At 39.0% G+C, this 23860-nt stretch overlaps 1 protein-coding gene across 1 annotated transcript in view; it reads left to right on the forward strand.

The window, feature by feature from the left end:
* Positions 1–23860, forward strand: part of PNPLA6 (patatin like phospholipase domain containing 6) — a 1368928-nt gene that overhangs the window by 307008 nt on the left and 1038060 nt on the right. The window contains exon 6 of the mRNA XM_044083495.1: positions 5799–5890. Coding sequence (XP_043939430.1) covers positions 5799–5890 — 92 coding nt within the window. The remainder of the gene's footprint in view (positions 1–5798; positions 5891–23860) is intronic.

Consider the following 23860-nt stretch of genomic DNA (forward strand, 5'->3'; position numbering starts at 1 on the left):
CCTGTTGTATGAGTAATCATTCTCTACAAACACTCTACTGTCTCCCACTTTTAGTATTTTGTCCTTCTGCCACAGTTTTGTCAGAATCAACTCCTTCTGCTGGTAGGATTGCATCTTTACTATTAAAGGTCCAAGCTGCTTTTTATAGCTACGTTTGGAGCATACACACGATGTGTCCTTCCAACTAACAACTCCTGCTGAGGAATATCAGTCCAGTTGGTTATTTGTGCTTTCATAAAATTAATGCACTCTGTTCCATCCAGCTTCACTGTTATAGCTGAAAATCTCAGGGTTTCCCTACGTGGTCTGTCCTCTAATTCTATTATTTTTTGAAACATCTCTTCCTGAGCAGTTTCATACTTATCCAGCCTTTTCTTCATTTCGACCACTGATTTTTGCAGGTTTATCATCTCATCTGAATATCTGTTTAAAGCTTATTCCATTTTTTTCCAGACTTTTGTTGTTTGTGTTGATATACTCCATCATTCCTTTGTTTATTTTAACCAGGTCTGTATACAGTTGCCTTGTATCTTCATGCAGATTACTGGAAGTCATGTCTGAAGGTTGCATTGCTTTTTGCTGAACAGCTGTAGAACTTACCCCAGTCAGTGTTTCTTCCTCACTTTTTGTAGCTGATTTTTTCCAGGTCTTCTGTATTTCATTATTCCTGGCATCCAGGCACTGCACTTACTAGCCAGTTTCTGAAATGTACCCATAGACATGTGTCTACTGGCCTTCTCTGATGAGTTTCAGTTTTCACACTGGGAAAGCTAGAAACAAGCTGTTACTTAATGTGCAGCCATCTTGGAAGTTGATCATTCAGCAATCTTGGCACATTTCTGAACCATCTCATCAGCAGTACAGTCATGTTGCCTTTGCTCCAAGAGGGTGAGTTTACTCTGCATTTCTTTAAACAGCTGTGCTGTACATTTCATTTTATTTGTTAACTAGGTAAGCCCACTACATAAGTGCTTGCTTTTAGGGGCAAGAGTAGCACTGTTGGTCAAGTGACTTTCTCAGTCTCTCATTGTAGGTTAATGGAGATTGTGGTTATCAAGTCCATGGCTACAAATCAAGGTTATCAGCAGCTTGTAGCTGTAGTCTTATGTACTAAACTGCCAGTAAATTCATGGTGAGACATGAACTCAGATCACTGCAGAATCTAGAATGCTAATTATTACATTACTTTTCTTAGTTTTTCAGAGACGTTCTTAGAGTAACATTTTCCTTTTCGGTGTATCTTTTTTAATATACCTGTTAAGGAACTGTATCCATTAAGCGAGAAAATCGTGAAATAACACCTAGGAGTGCATAACTATTAAATGTAGTGTTCTTTGGTGTTTTTGAAAACAACTTGGAAAGATTGTTAAACTGGGTATAATTTTTGGGAAAAATGATAGAGATGGTGCAGTGCGGCACCTTATATTATAAATAGTAGCTTAGTGTTCATTGCAGACTTGATCCAGATTTCTGATGGTAGCAGTGCTGTCAAGTCTGTATTAAAGCTCTGTGATATAGAAATGAGGACTTAACTTGAAAAGCCTAGAAGAAATTAGGTGTAGAATGTTTAGATAGTTGTGATTGCTTTTAGTTGGTTTGTGACAGCTATCCTTCTAGTTTAGTAGTAGAGAGACTGAAGAGAAACAAATAGGTGAGGTAACCATAGCTTATAGACCACCCAAAGAATCATAAACACAAGCATGATAGTTTTTTTGCATTCACTTCAGTAGTAAAAGAGGATGTGGTTGTACTCACAGACTTTGGTGAGGACACCGTTGTCAATTCAGAATGAACTGAAATGATCCTTAAACTGCATCTGTATAATTTTACTGTTTTTTTGCATGAACATCGATTATGTCATGGCTCCACCACGCTAATCTTCCCAACTCCAGTACCACATTCTTTGCATGAACGGGTGTGTCTAGTGATGAGGTACCTGTTATGTTACTGCCTGTTCTGAGTTAGTTGCCAAAGATGACTTCATTAGTTTTTGATAGTCAGCTCAGCAGTTGAATAAATTAATTTATAATAAACAGTCTGCACACTTTGGATTTCTTTTTTCTTTTTTTTTTGAAAACAATTTTATTGATTTTAATCAAAACAAATTTATAAACAATCACATAGATTTTATAAAAAAATGTAAGTTGAGAAGTTATAACATATATAACTCAAATTACTGTATATACAGAACTAATAAAATAAAGTATTTACAAAGACATCCATTAATCTTTACACAGAATGTTATTTTAACCATTTTAGATTATACATCACATATAGGAGAGAAAAAAAAACTGAAGTTATTCAATGTAATAGTTAATCCTTTTCCAACATATTCTGTAAATTAACCCACAAATGATAAGCATAAGTCTTTCTGGTTGTTCTAGAAATTATAGTTTTAAATTGTAAATGACAAAATTCACTTAAATTCTTAAATTCCGTGAATGTAGGAGGGGATTCCGATATCCAATTTTTTGTTATGATCTTTTTGGCCACGGCTAGTACTGCCCAGAGTAAAGGATATTTTACTTTTTAACGCTGTGTGGTATGGGTGTATTAAAAATCACCATAGACTTATTCACCATGAAATTATCTGTGAATAGTGCCTGTAATAGTTCATTGATACCTCTCCAAATATTTTTATAGCAGGGCAATCATAGAATGTATGAGCCCAATCTATGTCTATATGTGACTTACATTTATTACAAATATTTTGTTTTTTGTTGATTTTATTCATTAATTGAGGCGTATAACAGGATCTGTACATAAATCTCCAGGTGTATAATTTCCATTTAAGAGAAAGAGTTGTTTTCCCCTACTGATTCTGATATGTTTATTTTGTCCTGATTACTGGGAAGATCATTATTAATTATGTAGTAATAATTCCAATAGCTTTCTGGGCAACTATATGATTCATCTCTCATGATTCTGAAAATAAAGAAAAGTTTGCCTGAAAAAATTTGTTTATGCTGAAGGATTGACTGAAAATAGTCTAATAAAGTGCTAGTATCATCTTTGGTTGTTGGTGAGATCAAGTCTAATTTATTGCCTATAAATAACCTGAGAGTTTGTATATCTAGCCATAGGGATTTGTCCAACTGAAATTCCTGCATTATCAGGTCTTCAGTTTTAGCTTTTTTGTCTGAGGTCAGTTGAAACCAAAACTTAAGTTCATTTTGTTTAAATAATGTGATTTTGTTTAAGTCTGAGGTTAACAAAGATTCTTGAGTAAATGCTATAGGGAGTAATAGAAAAAAACTTTCTTTATATCTGAGGTGTTTATATATGAAATTCCTAAAATTTGTTATAATGTTATTAATGTAGCTGGTTGCATGTTTGGGTGTTATATGCATAGTAAAATAATCTTTTAGCATCCATAATACTGGATTGTTTATTATTTCTAGTTTATAAGTTAGAGGTCTCATTATTAGTTGCATAGCTGTTGCTTCCCAATATGCTTCCCAATATATCTTCCATTTAGCTGAATATGAAGTATCTAAAAGTTGTACAACTGTTTTAATTATAGAAGAATTTGAATATAGGTTCAGATCTGGAAAAGCTATCCCCCCACTGCTCCAACTATTTAGATGTTGTTTAAGGGTTATTCTCAGCTTTTTGGGAGACCAAAATAATTTTAATATCAAAGAATTTAACTTATTAGTAACTATTTTAGAAGGAAGTATTAAAATAGACTGAATAATATAGAGGATCTTAGGTAGGATTATAATTTTTATGATAGTTAATCTTTATTCTGTTGTGAATAAAATCGTATTCCATTTCAGAAATAGAGTTTGAATGTTTTCATAACATTTATTGTAATTTAATTGTATTATTGATTTTATGCGTTTAGCAAGAATGATTCCTAAGTATGTAATTTGATCAGTATTAGGTGTATGTTCAATATTATCTATGGTTTTGTTATTTTTGTATGAGTATATAGGTAGAATTTTGGTTTTATTATCATTAAATGACAATCCAGACATATTTTGAAAAGTTTTGATGGAATCAAATAATGATGTTATTGAGGAATCATTTCCCTTCTTGTAATAAATACATCGTCCGCAAATAATTGGATTTTAGATGTTCGCTTATTAATCTTTAGTCCTATATTTTTATTATTCCGTATGTCATTAGCCTATGGCTCCATTATTAGAGTGAATAACAGCGGAGAGAGGGGACACCCTTGCCTGGTTCCTTTTTTGATAGGTATTGTGTTTGAAATGTATGATCCTATTTTAATATATGCAAGGGCACCTTTATATAGTTGTTTTAGTAAATTAATAAAATTTTTTGAGAAGGTTAGACTTTCTAGTAATATAAACAGATAGCCCCATTGAGTCAAATGCTGAATTTATGTCAAGGCTTATTAATGTTACATTTTTTTTTTCTTTGGCAGAAATTAATTAGGGCTAAAGTTCATTTAATGTTATCAAAAGTACTTCTATTAATTACAAAGCCTGTCTGGTCATCATCTATTAATTGTGGCAGGAATTTCTTAAGTCTTTCAGTATAGATATTCATGAGCATTTTATAATCCACATTCAATAAGGATATGGGTCTGTATGAGTAACAATATTTCGGGTCTTTGTTAGATTTTAGAATAGGTTATATAAATGTGCATTTCCAAGAAAGAGGCATTATAATATAATTTTGAGCTGTATTATAGACTTTATGGAGTAAGGCGATAGCGATTTTAGGCATAATTTTATATAGCTTGGGTATAATACCATCGTTTCCTGGTGGTTTATTTTGTTTAAGTTTGTTAATTTGAGTTTGTATATTTGCTAGGGTGATTTGTTTATCAGTGACTTCTGCCTGTTGCTTATTGAGTTTATTATAGTGATTTTTATTAATAAATTCCTGTATCTTATCTTTTGATCGTATGTTGTGTGGTTTGATTGATTGTGTGGAAATGATTTTTAAATTCATCTAATATATCTTGTATACTATATACCTCCTTCTTCCTCACATAGTATATCTCGTTAATATGATTGTGTTTGTTTATTCTTAGTTTTGTTTTTAAGGTTAATTAAGTATTTGAGGTTCAATGAATAGGCTAGAAATGTATATTTTTCTAAGGAGATCATAGTCATGTGATGTAGTATATTTCTGTATTCCTCATTCAGTTTGTTTTTCATGTCTGATGTTTTTAGATACAAGCTTATCTTTGTTTTTAAGGTGTAACATATCTAGTATGTCTTGTATTATTTTTAAATCTTTATCCCAGGACTTCCTCTTGTTATAATACAATTTGTTTATTTGCCCATATAAATAAGCTTTTAAAGCATCCCATGTCTATATATCATTAGCATTGGATACTAAATTTATACTAATAAAACTTTGTATTTCTTCTTTTAGGAACGATTGAAAATCTTTTAGTTGTGTAAGATATGCAGGAATTCTTTTTATTTGTACAGTGGGTATAGTATTAATGTTAAGCTCAAATGTAATGGCATTATGATCAGAAATTGGGCATGAAATGACTTTACTGTTTGTTAGATAATTTATTATTTGTATAGAGAGTATTATTCTATCTATTCTGAAATATGTTTTGTATTTGTTGGAGTAGAATGTACATTGTACACACTTTAGATTTTTGTAAACTGCTTTTACATAAAATTTGAATGCGCAACTAGTAGAAATAAATAGAGCTTTGGAGTCACCCTGGTTATACTTGTACTTTTTTGAGCATAGCTTGCTAGAAAAATAATAAAACAAATAGTATAAAACTGTTTCTGTGAACGTACATTCCAGCAGTCTCACTGAATTGACTTCTGTCACACATTCTTGTCTGTTTAAAGGTTTCTCAGTCAACGTCTTCACTTGTTGGAACAACAGGAACTTCCAGAGCTAGGATGAAGAAAAAACAGAAAATGCTAAGTATTGCCAAAAAGTATGTCATTTTTTTCTTTAAAGTGTGCTTCTGTATATTTGTAGTGTGTTTGCAGTCTACACATTTCTGTATAGAAGTCTACAGTACTTCCTTCTTGGCACTGTTCTCCACAGGAAATCTAATGGTTCCTGTGCACAAGTGCTAGCTGTAATCCCCGTTGTCATGAGTCAATTGTCATTTGATACAGTCTAGTACCTGAGACTGGGATATGTATGAGCAGAACCCTGACTGATTCTGCGAGGAGCCATTTTATATTAGAATGTGTTTGTCTGTGTGAATTTAGCAGCTGTGATTCATTTTGCATTGCTCTTCTGTTCCATAAGGTAATTCCATTTCCATTCAAGTGAGCTGAAAAGCTAGGAATTTAGAATCAGAATCATAAAGCCATAACACTAAGGAAGGGAAGTAATTTTTCAGCTTATAGTTTGCTATTTTCTCTGAGGTTGTGCTACAGTGCTGTTTTAAAATTTTTTTAAGTAGCAAGGGTATGCAGCCCACCCCCCCCCCCAAAAAAAAAAAAACTTGTTATTACAGTCTCTTGCTTTATCATTTTAATTTATGCCAGGCCAGTTTAGGCTTTTTATCGCAATCCTTCTAATTTAGGGCTTTCCAGGTTCAGTGCAACATAACTGTTGAAGAACTGGGAACTAACGATGGGTGGCACAATGCCAGGGCACTTCTATGGGATAGGCTTGTAAAGGCCCAGGGCCATTAGCCTAGTACACACCTATGAACAACTGAAAAAAGCTTGAATGTCTGTGTAGGAGTACTTAGAAAATATGAATGAACATAGAAAAGTGTTGTTTAAACTACTTTTTTTGAAAGTAATTAGGGCAACTAAATTGTCGGCTTAACATTTGAGGAGGCAGAAGGTTGAAAGGATGATTACTAAAATCAGGAACTGAAAGAATGGTGGGATAGAAGTGGGCCCAGTAAAAATGTGAGCGTAATGGTAAATTATTACAATACACTATTATGACAAGATGGAGAGGGTGAGAAACATACAGGAAGTGGTAACAGATTTGCGACAGTTACAACTTCCTCAGTTAACCAAAGTGGAAATTAAGGGTATTAACGTCAACAGTACGTTAAACTGAAATTAAAGAAGCAATGAGAGACCAGAATACTGGGAAAACTCTTAGAAGTGATGGTATTCCAGTAGAAGTGTGAAACAGAAGAAACAGGAGATAGTACACGTGTGGCTAGTACTTTTTAACATAGAGGATTATGATGTGTTGGAGACATGGATACCAAGAAATTTACTCTCGAGGTGAATCGTGGCATCAAGTGTCGAGAACACATAATAATCCAGTATGATCACAGATCCGAACCAATCATAATTCTTTGTAGTGCACACATATTTATCTGCGCCATGTACTATGAGCCATTCAAAAGTAAAACTAGTCAAAGTTGTGATGTCTTCTGCTGATAAAGCAGTGGGGAAGTGGTTGACATCCTTATTTATTTCCTGTGTAAGGGAAGCAATTTGAATCAAATTAGTTGCTGTAATGTAGCAAGACAGCAGGCAGAAGTGAGAGTTGAAATGTAGTTGTTTCATGTCTTGCTTCTGCTGTTTCTGATCAGCACCATATGTTGTAGTGATAGACTCCATGTTAACAGAGCATAGGAGTAGTTATTAATTTTTAGCACCCCTCTCAGCATTGTTAAGGTTGGGGTGTTGCACTACAGTAGCATTGAACCAGCTTGTAATTTAACTTTTTTTGATAATCATGGCACTCCATGCACTATAGTATTTCTCTGGGTGGGGATGTACCCTTGATTTAGAAAGAAGCAGTAGTGGTAGTTGTACCAAAGGTGGGAAAAGATTGTCTTAATCAAGGATCGTACAGACCCATTTCACTTCTAAATCATTACTACAGAATGTTTATGATGATCCTTCTCCCTTTTTACATTGCTGATATCTTGAAATTTTTATTTGAATTATTTCTCCTTTCTTTGTACTTACTTTGAAAAAGTGCATTTTGCCCCTTACTGTCTGTTGTACTGATTTACTTCATCTGAATTCATTATCTAGCTAGCTGTTAGATAAAGTAGTGTGTTTATATTCTCTAGCACTTTTTTTCTCATCAGGGTCAGTGGATTTTCCTTCTAGTGCACAGGGAGAAAGCCTGGTCTGTCTGGGTTGAGGAAAGACTTGAGATTTCTGCATGTAGTTTTATTGGCTTATCTTGGTTTTAGTGCTTTTATAAATTCTGTACAGTTGATTAGCTTATAAATTCTCTACAGTTGAGTAGCTCTTGGCTCATTATACAAAGCAAAATACTTTTATTGAGTAATCACACTTTTATGAGCTGTTTAAGGTACACTGCTATATCCATATCTTTAAGTTTGTGGTAGCACTTCCGTTCGGACACACTCTTACTGTGCTTTTACATTAGGAGAACTGTGTTTATTCATCTAGTAGCTGTAGGTGTTTACCTGGTCTTTCTGAGCTGGGAAATCCACAAAAGGGCTCTGAGTATTTTTTCTTTGCACTTCTCTTTTATGCTATGACTGTACTTCAGTCGTTAAAAAGCTGTACTCTTTGCTGCTGCTTTGCACTGTATTTTACTGCTGCATTTGTTGCACTTTCACAACTGCCGCTTTTACTTAATTTAAGAACAGATCTGTTTCTGCAGTTTTATTCTGTTGCTATTATTACTATTAATTCAAGAAAAACCGTGCTGCTTTTACACTGTTGATTATTTAATTAAAAAAAAATCCTGCTTTTTTCTGTTGTTCTGTTGCACTTCTGTTGGCCGTAGTATAGATTGGATTCAGACCGGATGAATTCAGTTCTGTTTGTAGACTGAGCATTAAAAATAAGGACATCTTTTTTTGGAAAAGCCCCCGTGTACCCTTGTGCAGGAGCATACAGTAGGACTAATTGAAGGTTACTGGTTCAAGGCTCAATTTGAGCTACGGTGGACATACAAAGTTTACACACCCCTGTTAAAATGCTAGTTTTTTGTGATAAAAAAAATGAGACCACAGTAAATCATTACAAAACTTTTCCCACCTTTAATGTGACCTATAACCTGTACAATTCAATTGAAAACAAATCTGTTAGGGTAAAAGATATAACAAATAAAAAAATGTGCAATAAGCTGGTTGCATAAGTGAGCATACCCTTAAACTAATACTTTGTTGAAGCACCTTTTGATTTAATTATAGCATACAGCATTCATTCTTCTTGGGTAGGAGTCTATCAGCATGGGACATGTTGACTTGGCAATATTTGCTCACTTTTCCTTGCAAAAGTGCTTCAAATCTGTCACATTGTGAGGGTATCTCTTGTGCACAGCCCTCTTCAGGTCACCCGACATATTTTCTAATGGATTTAGGTCTGGGCTCAGGCTGGGCCATTCCAAAAATTTAATTTTCTTCTGGTGAAGCCATTCTTTTGTTGATTTGGATGTTTGCTTGGGGTCATTATTGTGTTGAAAGGTGAAATTCCTCTTCATCTTTCTAGCAGGCACCTGAAGGTTTTGGGCCAGAAGTGACTGGTATTTGGAACTGCTCATAATTCCCTCCACCTTGACTAAAGCCCTAGTTCCAGCTGAAGAAAAGCAACCCCAAAACATGATACTGCCATGCTTCACCGTGGGGATGGTGGTGTTTTGGTGATGCAAAGTGTTGTTTTTGCACCAAATGTACCTTTTGGAATTGTGGCCAAAAAGTTCAACCATGGTCTCGTCAGACCAAAACACATTTTCCCACATGCTTTTTGGAGACTTGATGTATTGTTTTGCAAATTTTAGCTGGGCCTGGATGTTTTTCTGCATAAGAAAAGGCCTCCATCTTGCAACCCTACCCCATAGCCCAGACATACGGAGAATATGAGAGATTGTTGTCACATGTAGTACACAACCAGTACTTGCCAGAAATTCCTGCAGCTCCCTTAGTGTTGCTGTAGGTCTCTTAGCAGCCTCCCAAACTAGTTTTTGTCTTGTCTTTTCATCAATTTCGGAGGAATGTCCAGTTGTTTGCAACATCACTGTTGTCCAATATTTTCTCCATTTTTTGATGACTGTCTTCACTGTGTTCCATGGTATATCCAGTGTTGTGGAAATTTTTTTGAACCCTTCTCCTGACTGATACCTTTCACCAATGAGATCCCTTTGATGCTTTGTAAGCTGTCTGTGAACCATACCTTTTGCTGTAGCAGGCAATTGAGTAAATGTCTAGGACAGCTGAACAATTTATTTGGGATTAATCAGAGTCTCTTTAATTGATGGCAGGTGTGTACCCAAGAAGACTGAATGATGTAATTAAATCAAAAGGTGCTTCAACAAAGTATTAGTTTAAGGGTGTACGCACATATGCAACCAGCTTATTGTACATTTTTTATATTTTTCCCCTAACAGATTTGTTTGTTTTTCAATTGAATTGTACAGGTTATAAGACACATTAATGGTGGGAAAAGTTTTGAAATGATTTATTGTGGTCTAATTTTTTTATATCACAAAAACCTGGCATTTTAACAGGGGTGTGTAAACTTTTTATATCCACTATATTTCATTGGTGCAGGGCTCAGTTTGAGCTATCTCATTGGTGGAGGGCTCAGTTTGAGCTTTTTCATTGGTTTCTTTATATTAGTTCCTTTGCTCTTGCTTACGTGTGGTGCACCATTGCACAGAGGGAGTAACTCTTGGCGGCTATGGACACAATAGCGCCAGTGGAAGTATTTTCCCTTAGAAGTGGCTGCTGTCTAGCAAAACAGTTCTTGAATAGCTCTCAGCTGTTCAGTGAACCATCAAGCAGAGATTTTACCTCTTACCTATCAACATCAGACCATGTAGATACCCTCACTTATAGCCCTCCTACTGTACAACCTGTAGGATGTTCATCGTGTTTCACTGTTGCAGTCATGACTGTAGGGTTCTCCCCTGCCGGCAGGCAGCCCTCGGTCGGCCAGAATCCCAAAGTCTGGGTCCGGCGTCGGCTGTTCAACCATGCTCCCTGACGTCAGAGCGCCAGGAGTACAAAGCTGACAGCCGACGCCATCTTCTCCAGTCTTTCTTGCCGTGCGGTGATAGCAGTTCGCAAGTGCCGGTCGGCTGACTCCTGACGAATTTTACTGATTTACTTCAGTCCAAAGATTTTCTTCTCCACTCACAGCTAAGCACCCCGTTGGGGAAACTTTTTTCTTGCTCCACTCCGATGTCAGAAAAAGTTAATAATTGTATTTCATGTGGGAAGCAAATACCTCATAAGGATTTTCATTCTTACTGTATTCCTTGCTTGGGCCCTGACCATGACGTAGCTAGTTGTCGGTTTTGTGCTAGATTCAATCAACGTACAATTAAGCGAAGGTACGATTTTGCTTTTCATTATTTCGGTAGGTGCTTTAACTACAAAATGTCGTCGGATACAGTCCCGGCTACTGGAGTTCACAAGCGTCGCAAGGATAAAGACAGGCCTCCGAGGTCCAAATCTGATGATAGCGCACAAGCGGAGCCAGCTTCAGGTTCGGCCGTCATCAGTGAGGTGCTTTTGCAGCCCCTGTCGTCGGCCATTTCAGAACCGACGGCCGAAACGGACTCTCATGAGGAGCCAACCAGGCCTTTAAATATTTCTGTTGCAGGACCTTCGGACAATGCTCCTTCGGATGGATCCGGAGCCGCTGTGCAGGTACCGGCTTCCGAAGGGGTTTTCAGGCTTACTCAGCTACTAATAAAGGCAAAGCCAAAGACAAAGGCAAAGACTCCTTCAAAATCAAAGACTTCAACACAGGCCTCTTCTGAACCGGTTCCTAAGTCACAGAAACAGTTACTCAAGATGGCGGAGGATTTAATTACTATGATTAGGGGTTCTCATCCCCCTCCAGACAAAAGGCCAAGGCAGGATGTTTCTTATGATTCCTCTGATCAGGCTTCTGTTTCCTCAGTTTCTTCTTCTGATCAGGAATATTCTTTCCCTCCTTATGAGGATTCTGATGCTGAAGAATCCATTCCTTCTGCTTCTCCCCCTGAGGATTTCTCTTTTGGGGAAACTTTGCATGAAACGAGGGAACATTTCCATTGGGAAGGACAGGAGTTTTCGGAATCCAACTGAGGGACTTTCTTCTTCTTCCCCAACATAGACCCCTGGCTATTCCTCCTGTTTTGGATATTGTGGATGATGCCTTTTCGGCGGCTAACTTAACCCCTGACTCTTTTCCTCCTGCTCCTGTTAAGCCTGATAGATATTACAGGGTTCCTGATTCTCATCAGTTTTTATACCATTTCTCAGGGTCCCAAGGGAGTTCAGGCCGCTTCTGCCAAAAATCCCATTCCTACTGAAAAGGATTCTCGGTCCTTAGAAAGATGGGGCACAAAGGTGTACACTTCTGCTACTTTGTCCATTAGGGCTTTAAACTGTCAGTTTCATATGTTTAAATACCAGCAATTTCTATTGTCTGTCTTAAAACAGAAGCTTACTTCCATTTCTGCCTGTGCAGATGATAAGGAATTACATGACTTACTGCACGCCACTGAACAAGTTGGGAAGCATGGGTTACACTGTGGATTTGATGCCTTGGAGGCTTCCTGTAGGGCTGCGGCCTCTGGCACAGTCATTAGAAGGCATGCATGGCTAAAGGAACAAAATTTACCTGAACAAATAAAGGCTAAATTATTGGATGCTCCTGTTCAGCATAATGTTTTGTTTGGATCTAAAGCTGAAGAGGTAATTAAAAAGATGGAGGATAAGGTGAAATCCATGCAAACAGTTAAAGATTTCTTACAAGTATAGCCTCCTAGATTTAGCAGGAATTGGCCTTCTAAAAATTGGTCCTTTCCCACTTCTGACAGGCCTCAGAGGGGTAGATATAGACGTTCCAGAGGGAGGCCTCAAACGCAAGCTGCTTGTAGACCAAAACAGTGGACTGCTTCCACCCCTAGGGGAGGAGTGGACAGGTCACAATCTCAAAGGAAACAAACTCAATGACTCCCTCTGTTGGGCTACAGGAACTTCTTGCCTGGAAGCCCCTCTCGGAGGAAAACTCTCTCTTTTTTATCAAAATTGGACTCAAATAACCCAAGGCAAATGGGTTTTGGATGTGGTTTTAAGAGGTTACAAATTCCATTTTCATACCTTGCCAAGGCCAAGCGGATGGCCAGACCTTCCAAAGCATCAATGGACGGAGGCCTTAAACCAGGTGGAAGCTCTTTTGGCTATGAATGCCATAGAACTGGTTCCTCTTTCAGAGATGGGAAAAGGTTTTTATTCAAGGCTTTTTCTAGTCCCAAGGAAGCAAAACTCATGGAGACCCATTCTGGATCTGTCGGTCTTGAACACATTTCTAGAGCAGCTACTTCCAGTGCTGTCGAAAAATGCATGGATGGTAACTTTGGATTTAAAGGAGGCATATTTACACATTCCCATCAGGCAGGATCGCAGAAAATACCTCAGGTTCAAAGCCGGATCGAGGCACTTTCAATTCTCTGCGCTGCCCTTTGGATTATCTACTGCGCCCAGGGTCTTCACCAAATGCCTGGCTCCAGTAGTAGCTTACTGCAGACTCAAGGGAATTCAAATTTACCCTTATCTGGACGATTGTCTAATTCAGGCAGACAGCAAGGATGTCTTACTTCAGCATCTAGACTTTGTACAGAACCTCCTCAAGTTCCTGGGATTCTCTGTAAACATAAAAAAGTCAAATTTGACACCATCACAACAGATAACTTTTCTGGGTGCGCTTCTAAACACCACAACCCAAATGGCATTTCTGACATCTGAAAAAACAGTTACAGCTGGCTTCAACTTTCAGAACTTTGGCAACTTTAACTCATCTATCTGCAAGGAAATTCCTGCAGGCTTTGGGTTACATGGCCTCCTGCATCCTTCTCGTACCATATGCAAGACTACACATGAGGAAAATACAGTGGTACCTAAAAAGTGTATGGTCTCAGCATTGCCACAGTTTAGACATACTGATCTCCATCCTTCCTTGCCTTCAAAAGGAATTTCTTTGGTGGTCCAGGGCATGTGCTCTAAACAAAGGGAAGCCCTTCCGTCTACCTCCTGCCTCTCAGATTCTAACCACGGACGCCTCAGATTATGCTTGGGGAGCCCATTTTCTGGGCAATTGTTTGCAGGGCCTTTGGACAAAGGATCAGAAGCACCTACATATCAATTTAAAGGAAATGTTAGCCGTTCAAAAAGCTCTATTGGCCTTCAGGAATCTTTTACAACCAGGACAACTGTTAATACGGACAGACAACACCACAGTTATGTGGTACATAAACAAGCAAGGGGATCTCATTCCTACCCCCTTTGCAGACTAGCCATGGATCTATGGAACACAGCTCTAGCTTGCAATCTGGATCTTCAAGCTCAGTTCCTACCAGGGAAACAAAATTTCCTGGCAGACAGTCTGAGCAGAAATCTTTCGGATCCACACGAGTGGATGCTGGACACCAAAGTATTCAGGATAACAGCAGTCTGGGGATGTCCTCACATAGACCTCTCTGCATCCCATCTAAATCATCAATTACAGACTTTTTGCACCAGGACTTTCCACAGAGAAGCTTGGAGAGTGGACGCTCTGTCATTCAGTTGGAGGAACCTCTCGGGATGTGCCTTTCTGCCTCTTCCTCTTCTTCCACGGGTTTTATTGAAGATAAAACAGGACAAGCCCAAGAGGATAATCTTGCTGGCTCCAAATTGGCCTCGGCAGTTTTGGTATCCAACTCTAAAAAACCTATGCCTAGAGCCCCCTTGGGTTTTACCTCTGTCTCCAAACCTTCTGTCCCAACATCAGGGTCAGGTTCTACACTCTCATGTCAGAACTCTCAGCTTGGCAGCCTGGTTAATCCAGGGCCTTTGATTTCTTCTTTACTGCCCAAGCAGGTTATGGATGTCATTTTAGAAGCCAGATGTCCTAGTACTAGAAAATCTTATGCAGGAAAATGGAAAAGATTTTGTTCCTGGATGCAGGCTCAAGATTCTGATCCTCTTCTTCCTAACATTACTTTAATTTTACTTTATTTGACAGATCTCTTACATAAGGGTCTTTCTTTCTCTTCCATTAAGTTACATGCCTCTGCTATTTCTGCTGATTATAATACAGACCCTCCCATCTTTTCCCACCAGCTCATGCGACAGTTTCTCAGAGGAGCTAAGAACTTAAGACCTCCTAGATCTCCTCCTATTCCTGCTTGGGATCTCAACTATGTTTTGGAAAAACTAACCTTGCCTCCTTTTGAGCCTGCTGCCTCTTCTGACATCAAGTTTTTATCTTGGAAGACAGCCATCCTGTTAGCCCTAACCTCTGCCAGGAGAGTTTCAGAGTTTCAAGCTCTTATGACTGTGGAACCTTATATTATTTAGACAGGGTATCTTTGAGGACTAATCCTACCTTCATGCCTAAGGTGGTTTCCAAGGTGGCTTTAATTCAAACTTTACACTTGCCAACCTTTTTCCCCACTCCTCAAAATAAAGGGGAAAGGATCTTACATTCCTTGGATGTACACAGACAGCTACGTTTTTACCTGAACAGAACCAAGGACATCAGAAAATCAGATCAATTGTTTCTTATGCTTCAAGTTCCCAAGGTAAAGCCATTTCAAAACAGACCATTTCTAAATGGATTGCTCATGGAATCAGATTGTGTTATTCTCACCATGGAAAGCAAATCCCAGGGAGTATACGGACTCATTCCACCAGAGCTGCTGCCACTTCTGCGGCCTTCCTCAGGGGAGTTCCTACCAAGGACATTTTGAAAACTGCATCTTGGAGTTCAGTGCATACATTTTCTAAGCACTACAATCTACCTCTCTACTCTAAGTCTAGGGCAGGCTTTGCCTCTGCAGTCTTGCAGGGCCTTTTAGCAGCCCCTTCCTCTTTATGACCACCTCCCTTTCTTTCAGCTTTGGGATTCTACCCTACAGTCATGACTGCAACAGTGAAACACGATGAACATAGTACAGTTGTGTACACCTACCATAAATGTAGATGTTCGAGTGTCTTCACTGTTGCAGTCTGGGTTTCCCTCCCTCCTGTCCCCTCTTGTTTTTACCTTTGTGTATTTCCTTTTTTCACCATTCTTCTGAGGTGTATTTACAAAGGTTATGGGACCTTTTTTATTTTGGGACTCCTGACATCTGGGGCAAGAAAAACTGGAGAAGATGGCGTCGGCTGTCAGCTTTGTACTCCTGGCGCTCTGACGTCAGGGAGCATGGTTGAACAGCCGACGCCGGACCCAGACTTTGGGATTCTGGCCAACCGAGGGCTGCCTGCCGGCAGGGGAGAACCCTACAGTCATGACTGCAACAGTGAAGACACTCGAACATCTACATTTATGGTAGGTGTACACAACTGTACTTTAGTCACCCTAAAATAGCTCCCTGCCTGATACCCCCACCTTTTTCTCCTTATGTGCTAAGATACAAGGTTCAAACCTTGCATTATGGAGGGTCAGTTTCCCTCTGTTTCTCCTGACAGCCTAGTGGTGGACATGTATTTTTTTTTGTGGCAGTGTAGCAACTGCCTCATGTACACTCACAAGTCCTTACTCCTAAATCACAATTTGCAAGAGACACGTCTACACTAAGAATCTGGAATCACTGCTCTCACATGCCTAGAACAGCAACACTAAACAGGTTGTCAGCACACACAGCATGACTCCTATTCGTAATATGTACCCAACACATAAACCTTCATATGCGGAGGTACTCTCTAGAAATCTATCTAAACATCAGAGACCTCCAAAACACAAACATCTAACACAACACCCAAAACACTCAATATACTTAAAAACACTAGCACCTGTGTCTCACCAAATAAGTCCTTAAGGCAATACACAACTATTCCAGTTGTTTTATAGGTGACTTTGTAGTGAGACATACAGATGCCCTGCTCACCAGATTGAACAAGGAGAAGGTTATGGTCAGCTGCCTGTCTGGTGTAAGGATTCACCAAATCACACATGCACTCATGTCTTTCAACAACAAGTACTGTTATGACTGTCATAGTTCATGTTGGGGTGAACGACTTGAGATGTACCTCTCTGGACTATATGTAGAGACACATGATTGAGTTCACTGAATGTGTCCCAGGTGGGTATGTCCCTAGCTTTGAGATGCATTTAACCCTTGTGTAGGATAATGCCATAATATAAACAGAATAATTGGCTTAGTTTCTGGTGTCATTCTAAAGGGATCCAGTTCCTGTCAGCCTGGGACGACTTGGTGGATAGACCACACTGCCGTGCCAGAGATGGTCTTCACCTGGCACCGCTAGACTTTCAGTTGCTGTCTAAGCACACACTTACCTCCCCCATAATGCCTTTTTTAGGCAAGGTCACAACAGTAAAATTCCTGACGTGAAAATATCAAACACCATGCTGCTAAACACTAGGAGTTTAAATTAGAAACTGCGCTCTCGTCTCCCTGGAAGATGTTGACGTCTGTGCAGTCACAGAGACCTGGCTCAAAGCAACAGAAAGTAACCCAACTTTGCAAGGCTATGTCTTCCACATTTTCAGACCTCAAATTCAAGGTGTGAGAATCAAAGGAGGTGGCATATTTATCTTCATTAAAGACAATTACACCTCTAGACTGGTTGGGCAAGCAAACTCTATGGAGCTACTCCAAGTCCAAATTACCGTGGGTAACCCAAGCCCCCCCCCGAGATCATCATCTGTTACAGGTCCCCTTCCATGAACCAACATGCCCACACAGCTTATTTAGATCTACTTGGGATGACATCAACTATCCTTCCATTAATTGAGAAACTTATACGAGCCCAAACTCACACAAAAGTTGCTGGACTTTGTTAATTCAAATGCCCTGGAAAAATAGTGCACCACCCCACAAGAGGCTCCAATATTCTAGATCTGAGAAAAAAACAGAAAATGTTCCTGAGTTGACCACCATGGAGCTAGAAGATAGCGTTAAAACCTTAATATTGAAAATTAAAACTTTAGGCTTTATTTAAACATAAAACTTAATTTAAAACCAAAAGGTAAAAAAGATGAAAAGCGCTTTCAACCTAACCTATCTGAATATTGGCCTTCTTCAGGTCAATAAATCTTTTAGGTTTGTGCTGAATGTTTTAAACATCTATGTACCTATCAGGAACATTTATTTTGGACACGCCTTCAGTAGCTTCAATTCATTAAACACTTAAAGGGCAAGACTTCCTCGGATAATCAACTAATGGATATACTATCAAATAATGGATATACGCCTATTTTTTAACAAAGGTTTAAGGGGAACTACAGCATTTAACACTGGATACTTGTGTGCTCTAAGGTTAGTGATCCATTTTATTTCTCGGGTTTCCGCTTCAAAGATCGTATTTTAAGGCACCTTAGAGATATTTTACATGAAATTGTTCAAAATAGTTTGGCCAACCATGTGAAATGTTTTCCTACGCATTCTTTCTACTTCCAAGCTGTAGATATAATTAAACCAAGTCCCAGAGGAGGAGATGTGAAGAATCTAACAGAAAATTTCACCACCGTATCCCCCCAAGCATACCACAATCTATGTCTTCATCGTTTCTTTCTCCAAGGAGCAAGTCATTAATGCTCTCTCCAAGGCTAAAAACACAGCCACCATGGGACCAGATGGCATTCTGGGCTGTGTTCTTAATGTTCTAAAACAAGAGCTAGCTACACCATTAGGCACTCTGTTCAACCACAGCCTTAGTACTTACTTTGTCCCCATTGAATGGAAAACCACAACTGCTATCCCCCTGCACAAGGGTGGCTCAGCAACAGACCCAGGTAACTATAGACCCATAAGTTTAACCAGCCTCATCTGTAAGGCAATGGAATGAATCATCATAGACCTCATAAATAATGATATAGGTGAATTCCAAGTCCTGGATCTGTCCCAGTTCGGTTTTGTCAAGTGCAGGTCATGCTTGCTAAATCTAGTGGATTTCTTTGAGAAAGTAACCAGAGACATAGAGAAGGGCAAAGCCATTCACACAGCCTGTCTTGACTTGGTCAAGGCCTTCGACACTATCCCACGTTTAGGCATCATTGACAAACTAGCCCAGATGAATATCAACCCCCTGTGTTGTCAGGTGGTTTGCAAACTGGCTAACAGATCAACAGCACTCATTCAAAGTGGGAGACTTTACCTCTACCAGTAGACCTGTCACCAGTGGGGCCCCACAAGGGTCAGTGCTTGGCCTGCTTTTGTTTGGCATATACTTTTCAGAAGTCCAGACCAAAATGGAGACGCTGTGGCTAACCAAGTTTGCAGATGACTGCAAATTAGGTACTGTCATTGAATCCCATAGCTATGTCAGCATACTTCAAAAGGGGCTTACACAGACCAATGATTGGTGCCAAAACCGCCATGGTCTTAAACTAAATGTTAAAAAATGCATCATCTTTAAACATCATGTGTCTACTGTGCTGAGGAAGGCATTCTACGTGGCTCACCTGATTAGCCAAGGCATTGTCTCAAGAGCAAAAGAGGTTATAATCCCCGTGTACTCATCCCTCACCATGTCTGTTATTGAATATAATGCTTTGTTTGGTATGTACCATACCAGACACCTACAGCAACTTGAGATATCTCAGAATTTTCTAACTAAGAAAATTCAGGGTCTCTAGCACGTTTTATGTGGACAGACTGAAGTCACTGTCACTGTACTCAGTAGCGTATAGACTACTTAGAGGTGACTTATGTCTAGTTTACAGGGCTATCTCTGACCCAAATCTAATGGAAATGCTGCACATCCATAAGTCAAATGGGATCCCATTCCAAGGACCTCAGTCTAGTCTGCGACATAAACAGGACCTGCTGGAGAGAGTTACATCTCAGTGTTTGGCACTACTCTGGAATAGGCTTCCAATCAATGTCAAGCAGAGCACCTCCCTGACCCTATTTAAGCACAACCTGGATGACTGGATGGGAAACCATAAATTTTTGCTGGGGGTTGCCCTGGCTTCTCTCCTGGATACAGGTAATCCTTGCTAGGAAAAATCTTGGGCATAGACAGTAGCTCTCATCTAGTATTATATTGATATTTAATGGCTAGGTTTGTAAAGACCCTCTAGTCAGTAGCCTAGTAACATCCTGTGGACCTATCTTGGCAAAACGAATGGCAAAGATATTGCCAAGAATAATAGACTTAGAACTTCCAAGATGGCTGCACACTGATCAACAGATTGATTACAGCTCTTCCAGTGTGAAAACTGCAGCTGTGAAAAAGCCACTAGGGACTACAGGTTGGGTAAAATTCAGGTACTGGCTTGTAATTACATCGCCTGCATGTTAGTAAAAAAAGAATTGTGGAGAAAGTAACAGAAACTCAATCAGAAGGGGGAAAAATCACTGGATGGGAAGAATTTTGCAGCTCTTCAAGAAAAAGCCTAAGATCACTTTTATCCAGTAATACAAAGGGAAAAAAATCACTTGCGCTCAAAGATGTTAAGTGAATCACCAAAGGAATATATACAGCAAAAGGCTGGACAAAAAGAATAACTTTAACTGGCTATTCAGATGAGCTGATAAAACTGCAAAATCAGAGGATGAAATTCTGAAAATTCTGGCTGGGTATGAGGTTTCTCAAAAAATAAATAAGTACATGAATACAACACAGGTCACCAAGAGAAAACCTGTGATTTTCTGCTGTACCAGAGAAACTGGAAGGGACAGACTATAGGGGTCCACAGCAGGATCTGTTAAATGAGAGTGCATATAACTCCGTGCAGAAATAAGGTGTATAGAATCCCCTCAGGATTTCAAAAAGCATTCTCTAAGTATCTCCATATTAATGCTGAATGAAAATATTTAGTGATAATGGCTGATTCTACAAAGAAATGCTGTATAGCTGTTAACTGCTAAGGAAATGCTATCTAGCCATTAACAACCTAGCACTTAGTCTTTTATACGTTAAGATATTGTTGTTCACACAAAAAATTTTTTATTTCTTACTATAATTTGATAATTCTGATGTTGTACAGTGTATTAATTACTATAGGTTCGTAGACTGTTACTAGGCTATGGGCCTAAAAGCCATTTTAAGCCTAGCCAAGCTTACCCCAAATTTTCCAAATTATTGCTGATGTGCCAGTACCTTACAAAATTTTATGATTATGATTTAGGCTTGTACACATCAAGCATTCACAAGCTGCCACTCCACCATTGTAAATATGCTTGGTAATTTCATTGTTTTGTAAATATTATCTGTATGCTTGCATTTCTATACCCAGGTCAGGGCTGTAACGAGTTTTGGACTAGCTTACCTATCTAGTTACAAAATAATAATAAAATAAATGAACTTAAATTGTGTGTATGCTTTAAACCTGGCCATGGGAAAGCAGATATGACCAATATTAGTAAAGGTGCAAACATACCAGCAGAAAGAGTTGCTCCTGGCAAAATTGTGGCAGAAAGAATAATATTAAAAATTGGGGACAACAGAGTGTTTGTAGAAAATAATTATTCGCTGTATATCATGCAGAAGAGAAGCACATTTATACCATAATTCAGGGAATGGTTGAGATTCAGGTGTCTGAGATTCAAGCTTCTGTATCCAGCTGTCTTCAGACTATTTTTTTCCTGGAGGGCCAAAGACATTTTTTGATGCAGAAAAAAGTCAACAAAGAGTGAGCCAGCAAGCGGAAGACGACTGATTCTCATTCTTCTGATAGTAACAAAGTTCGTAAAGAATCTTTGCCAGTGAAACCTTTTCCATTGTCCTAAAGGAAAATGCTTGAGAGACAGAAAAAAAGCACAGTTGCTGACTAGAAGAATCAGGAGTACTTTAGATTTGAACCAGAGAATAGTGTTAGGAGATAGTTAATCAGGAAGAGGGCTAGCAACATAATGAAACTAGTGAATAAATGGAAGGTTGTAAATGATCACTTCCATTGGCTGTAGGATTAGACACATGAAATGTGGCTTTGCAACAAGAGGTGGCTGAGAAAGATTTAATTTTAGTTATATTTTATACATATTTTCCTTTAGAAATTCTGTGAAAGGTATCTGATGCAGTGGCAAACAAAATGCATTTTTTCATTCTTTTGGGAGTTAGAGCTTTATGTATCCTATTTCATATGGTTATGTATCAGCATATTATTATTGGATAACTTCCATGTTGTGAAAGAACTAACCCAAACAAAGCACCTCGAATACCAGCTTAAGCAGGCACACAGTTTATTGAAGCCGAACAGTTCACACAAATCACCCAATTCAACTTGAATTGGGTGATTTGTGTGAACTGTTCGGCTTCATTAAACTGTGTGCCTGCTTAAGCTGGTATTCAAGGTGCTTTGTTTGGGTTACAAGTCATTTTGCACCTTCCGTTTTTGGTTTGTGAAAGAACTAACCTTGATGATAAGGAGAAAAAGCTAGTGACATTTAACATGTTGCATCTAGGGTACCTCCTTATGTACTGAAGTGCATTTTTTTACTTATTACTATTGTTTCATATTTTTAAGTTATGACATCATACCTAAATGGCAGGCTTGAATTAAAAGACCGTCTTTTGCAGAGGGTGTAGTTATAGAGATTATGAACAGCCTAGTTGCTTCAGGTGCCTTGTCTGGTGAAGAAGCTAATGCAGTGGCTAACTGGATAGAATTTAAAAGGAAAAACTAAGGAGCAATCATCCATGTTTATTTTGTGTCTCCTCATAGCCCTCTATTCCTGCAGAAGATGGAACCATACTGTTTTTCTTTGACATGAGACTCTTTTGATCTAGAGCCTCCTTTTGGAGTCAGTCTTTTTCTGGCTAGACTTTCTAGGAGGAATAGAACTGCATCATGTGGAAAGAGATGTGCAGGAACCAGAATATGCTTAGGTGTGCCTCCCCTCCCCCCAACACCCAAAAAAGACAACCTGTGAGATAATGACTCCTTGACACCTCCCCTTACTCCTGGATTGCTTAGTGCCCCTTGGTTGTGTGTACTTAGAACATTTTTATATTTGGTAAAATGTTTCCCATAGATTTCTGGTGGAAAGTGTGACGGGATAAGTGAAAGAAAAAGAGCTACTGACAGCAGTCAGAAGGCTCCCAAATTCTTATAGATTCATAGGTTCATAGTTTTATTGGTCAAAGTTGAGATTACTTTGTACATAAGTTCCCTGATCCCTAACTATGGGTTGACTCTTAAGGGTGATTTATCGATGGAGTAATTAGCTTGGGTGGATGATTTCCAGGAGGGCACTATAATTGAATTTTAATCTGTGGCTTTGGTACCAGTCATTTGTTTGTGTTAGATCCTTTTGCAGGATGCCAGTGTTGTGTGTGGAATCTGTGATAGCACTGAATTTACAATCATCTAAGAACTTGGTGAGCCAGAAGCCTTTGACATTAACATTGACTTCTGAGAAGTAGATGCCAATCAGGAGCGGACTCATCACAAAGCCCTTGGGTACTCTACTGGTGACTGGTATCCTGGTGGAGGTAGTCTTGATGATCCTGACTTCTTGGGCCCTACCTTTCTGCCAGCAAGCAATCCAACAAGTTTCATAGGGACTTGTGCCTTTTTCTGAGAGTTTGTCAATGATACTTGAGTGGAGTGTTGTATCGAACTCCTTGTCTAGGTCAGATGGGAGGTATGCTCCATTTTCTCCTCATTCATAACTTTGGTGACCATTTCAAAGAAATCTTTCCAGTTTGAGCATGCAAGACCTTCCCGTAAAGTTAACTGGGATGGGTTCAGTGTCTGCAGGTTGCCAAGCTCCTTATTGATAATTTCCATGATTATTTGTTCCATGGCTTTGCATATTAGACTTGTCAGACTGAGAGTCTCTAGTTCCTGGTGTCGGTTGATGATCCACCATTATGAAGAGGGATGACTGCTGCGGCCCTCTATTCACCTGGCACATAACCTGCTTTGAGGCTGTAGTTGAGGAGTGGTCCTGCTAGGTCATGTTTTAGGCTATTTAGTAGGCAGTTAGAGATATTAACAGGGTTCATTGAAGTAGTGATTTTGGTCTTAGCAAGTGCTGCCAGGACCTGCTCCCTGTTGATAGTTGGGGGGGTGATATGCTAGAAGGGATTTAATAGGGA

This window comes from Protopterus annectens, chromosome 9.part0 (genome assembly GCF_019279795.1).
Source record: "Protopterus annectens isolate FY-2018-M chromosome 9.part0, PAN1.0, whole genome shotgun sequence".
In the NCBI taxonomy this organism is placed as follows: Eukaryota; Metazoa; Chordata; order Ceratodontiformes; family Protopteridae; genus Protopterus; species Protopterus annectens.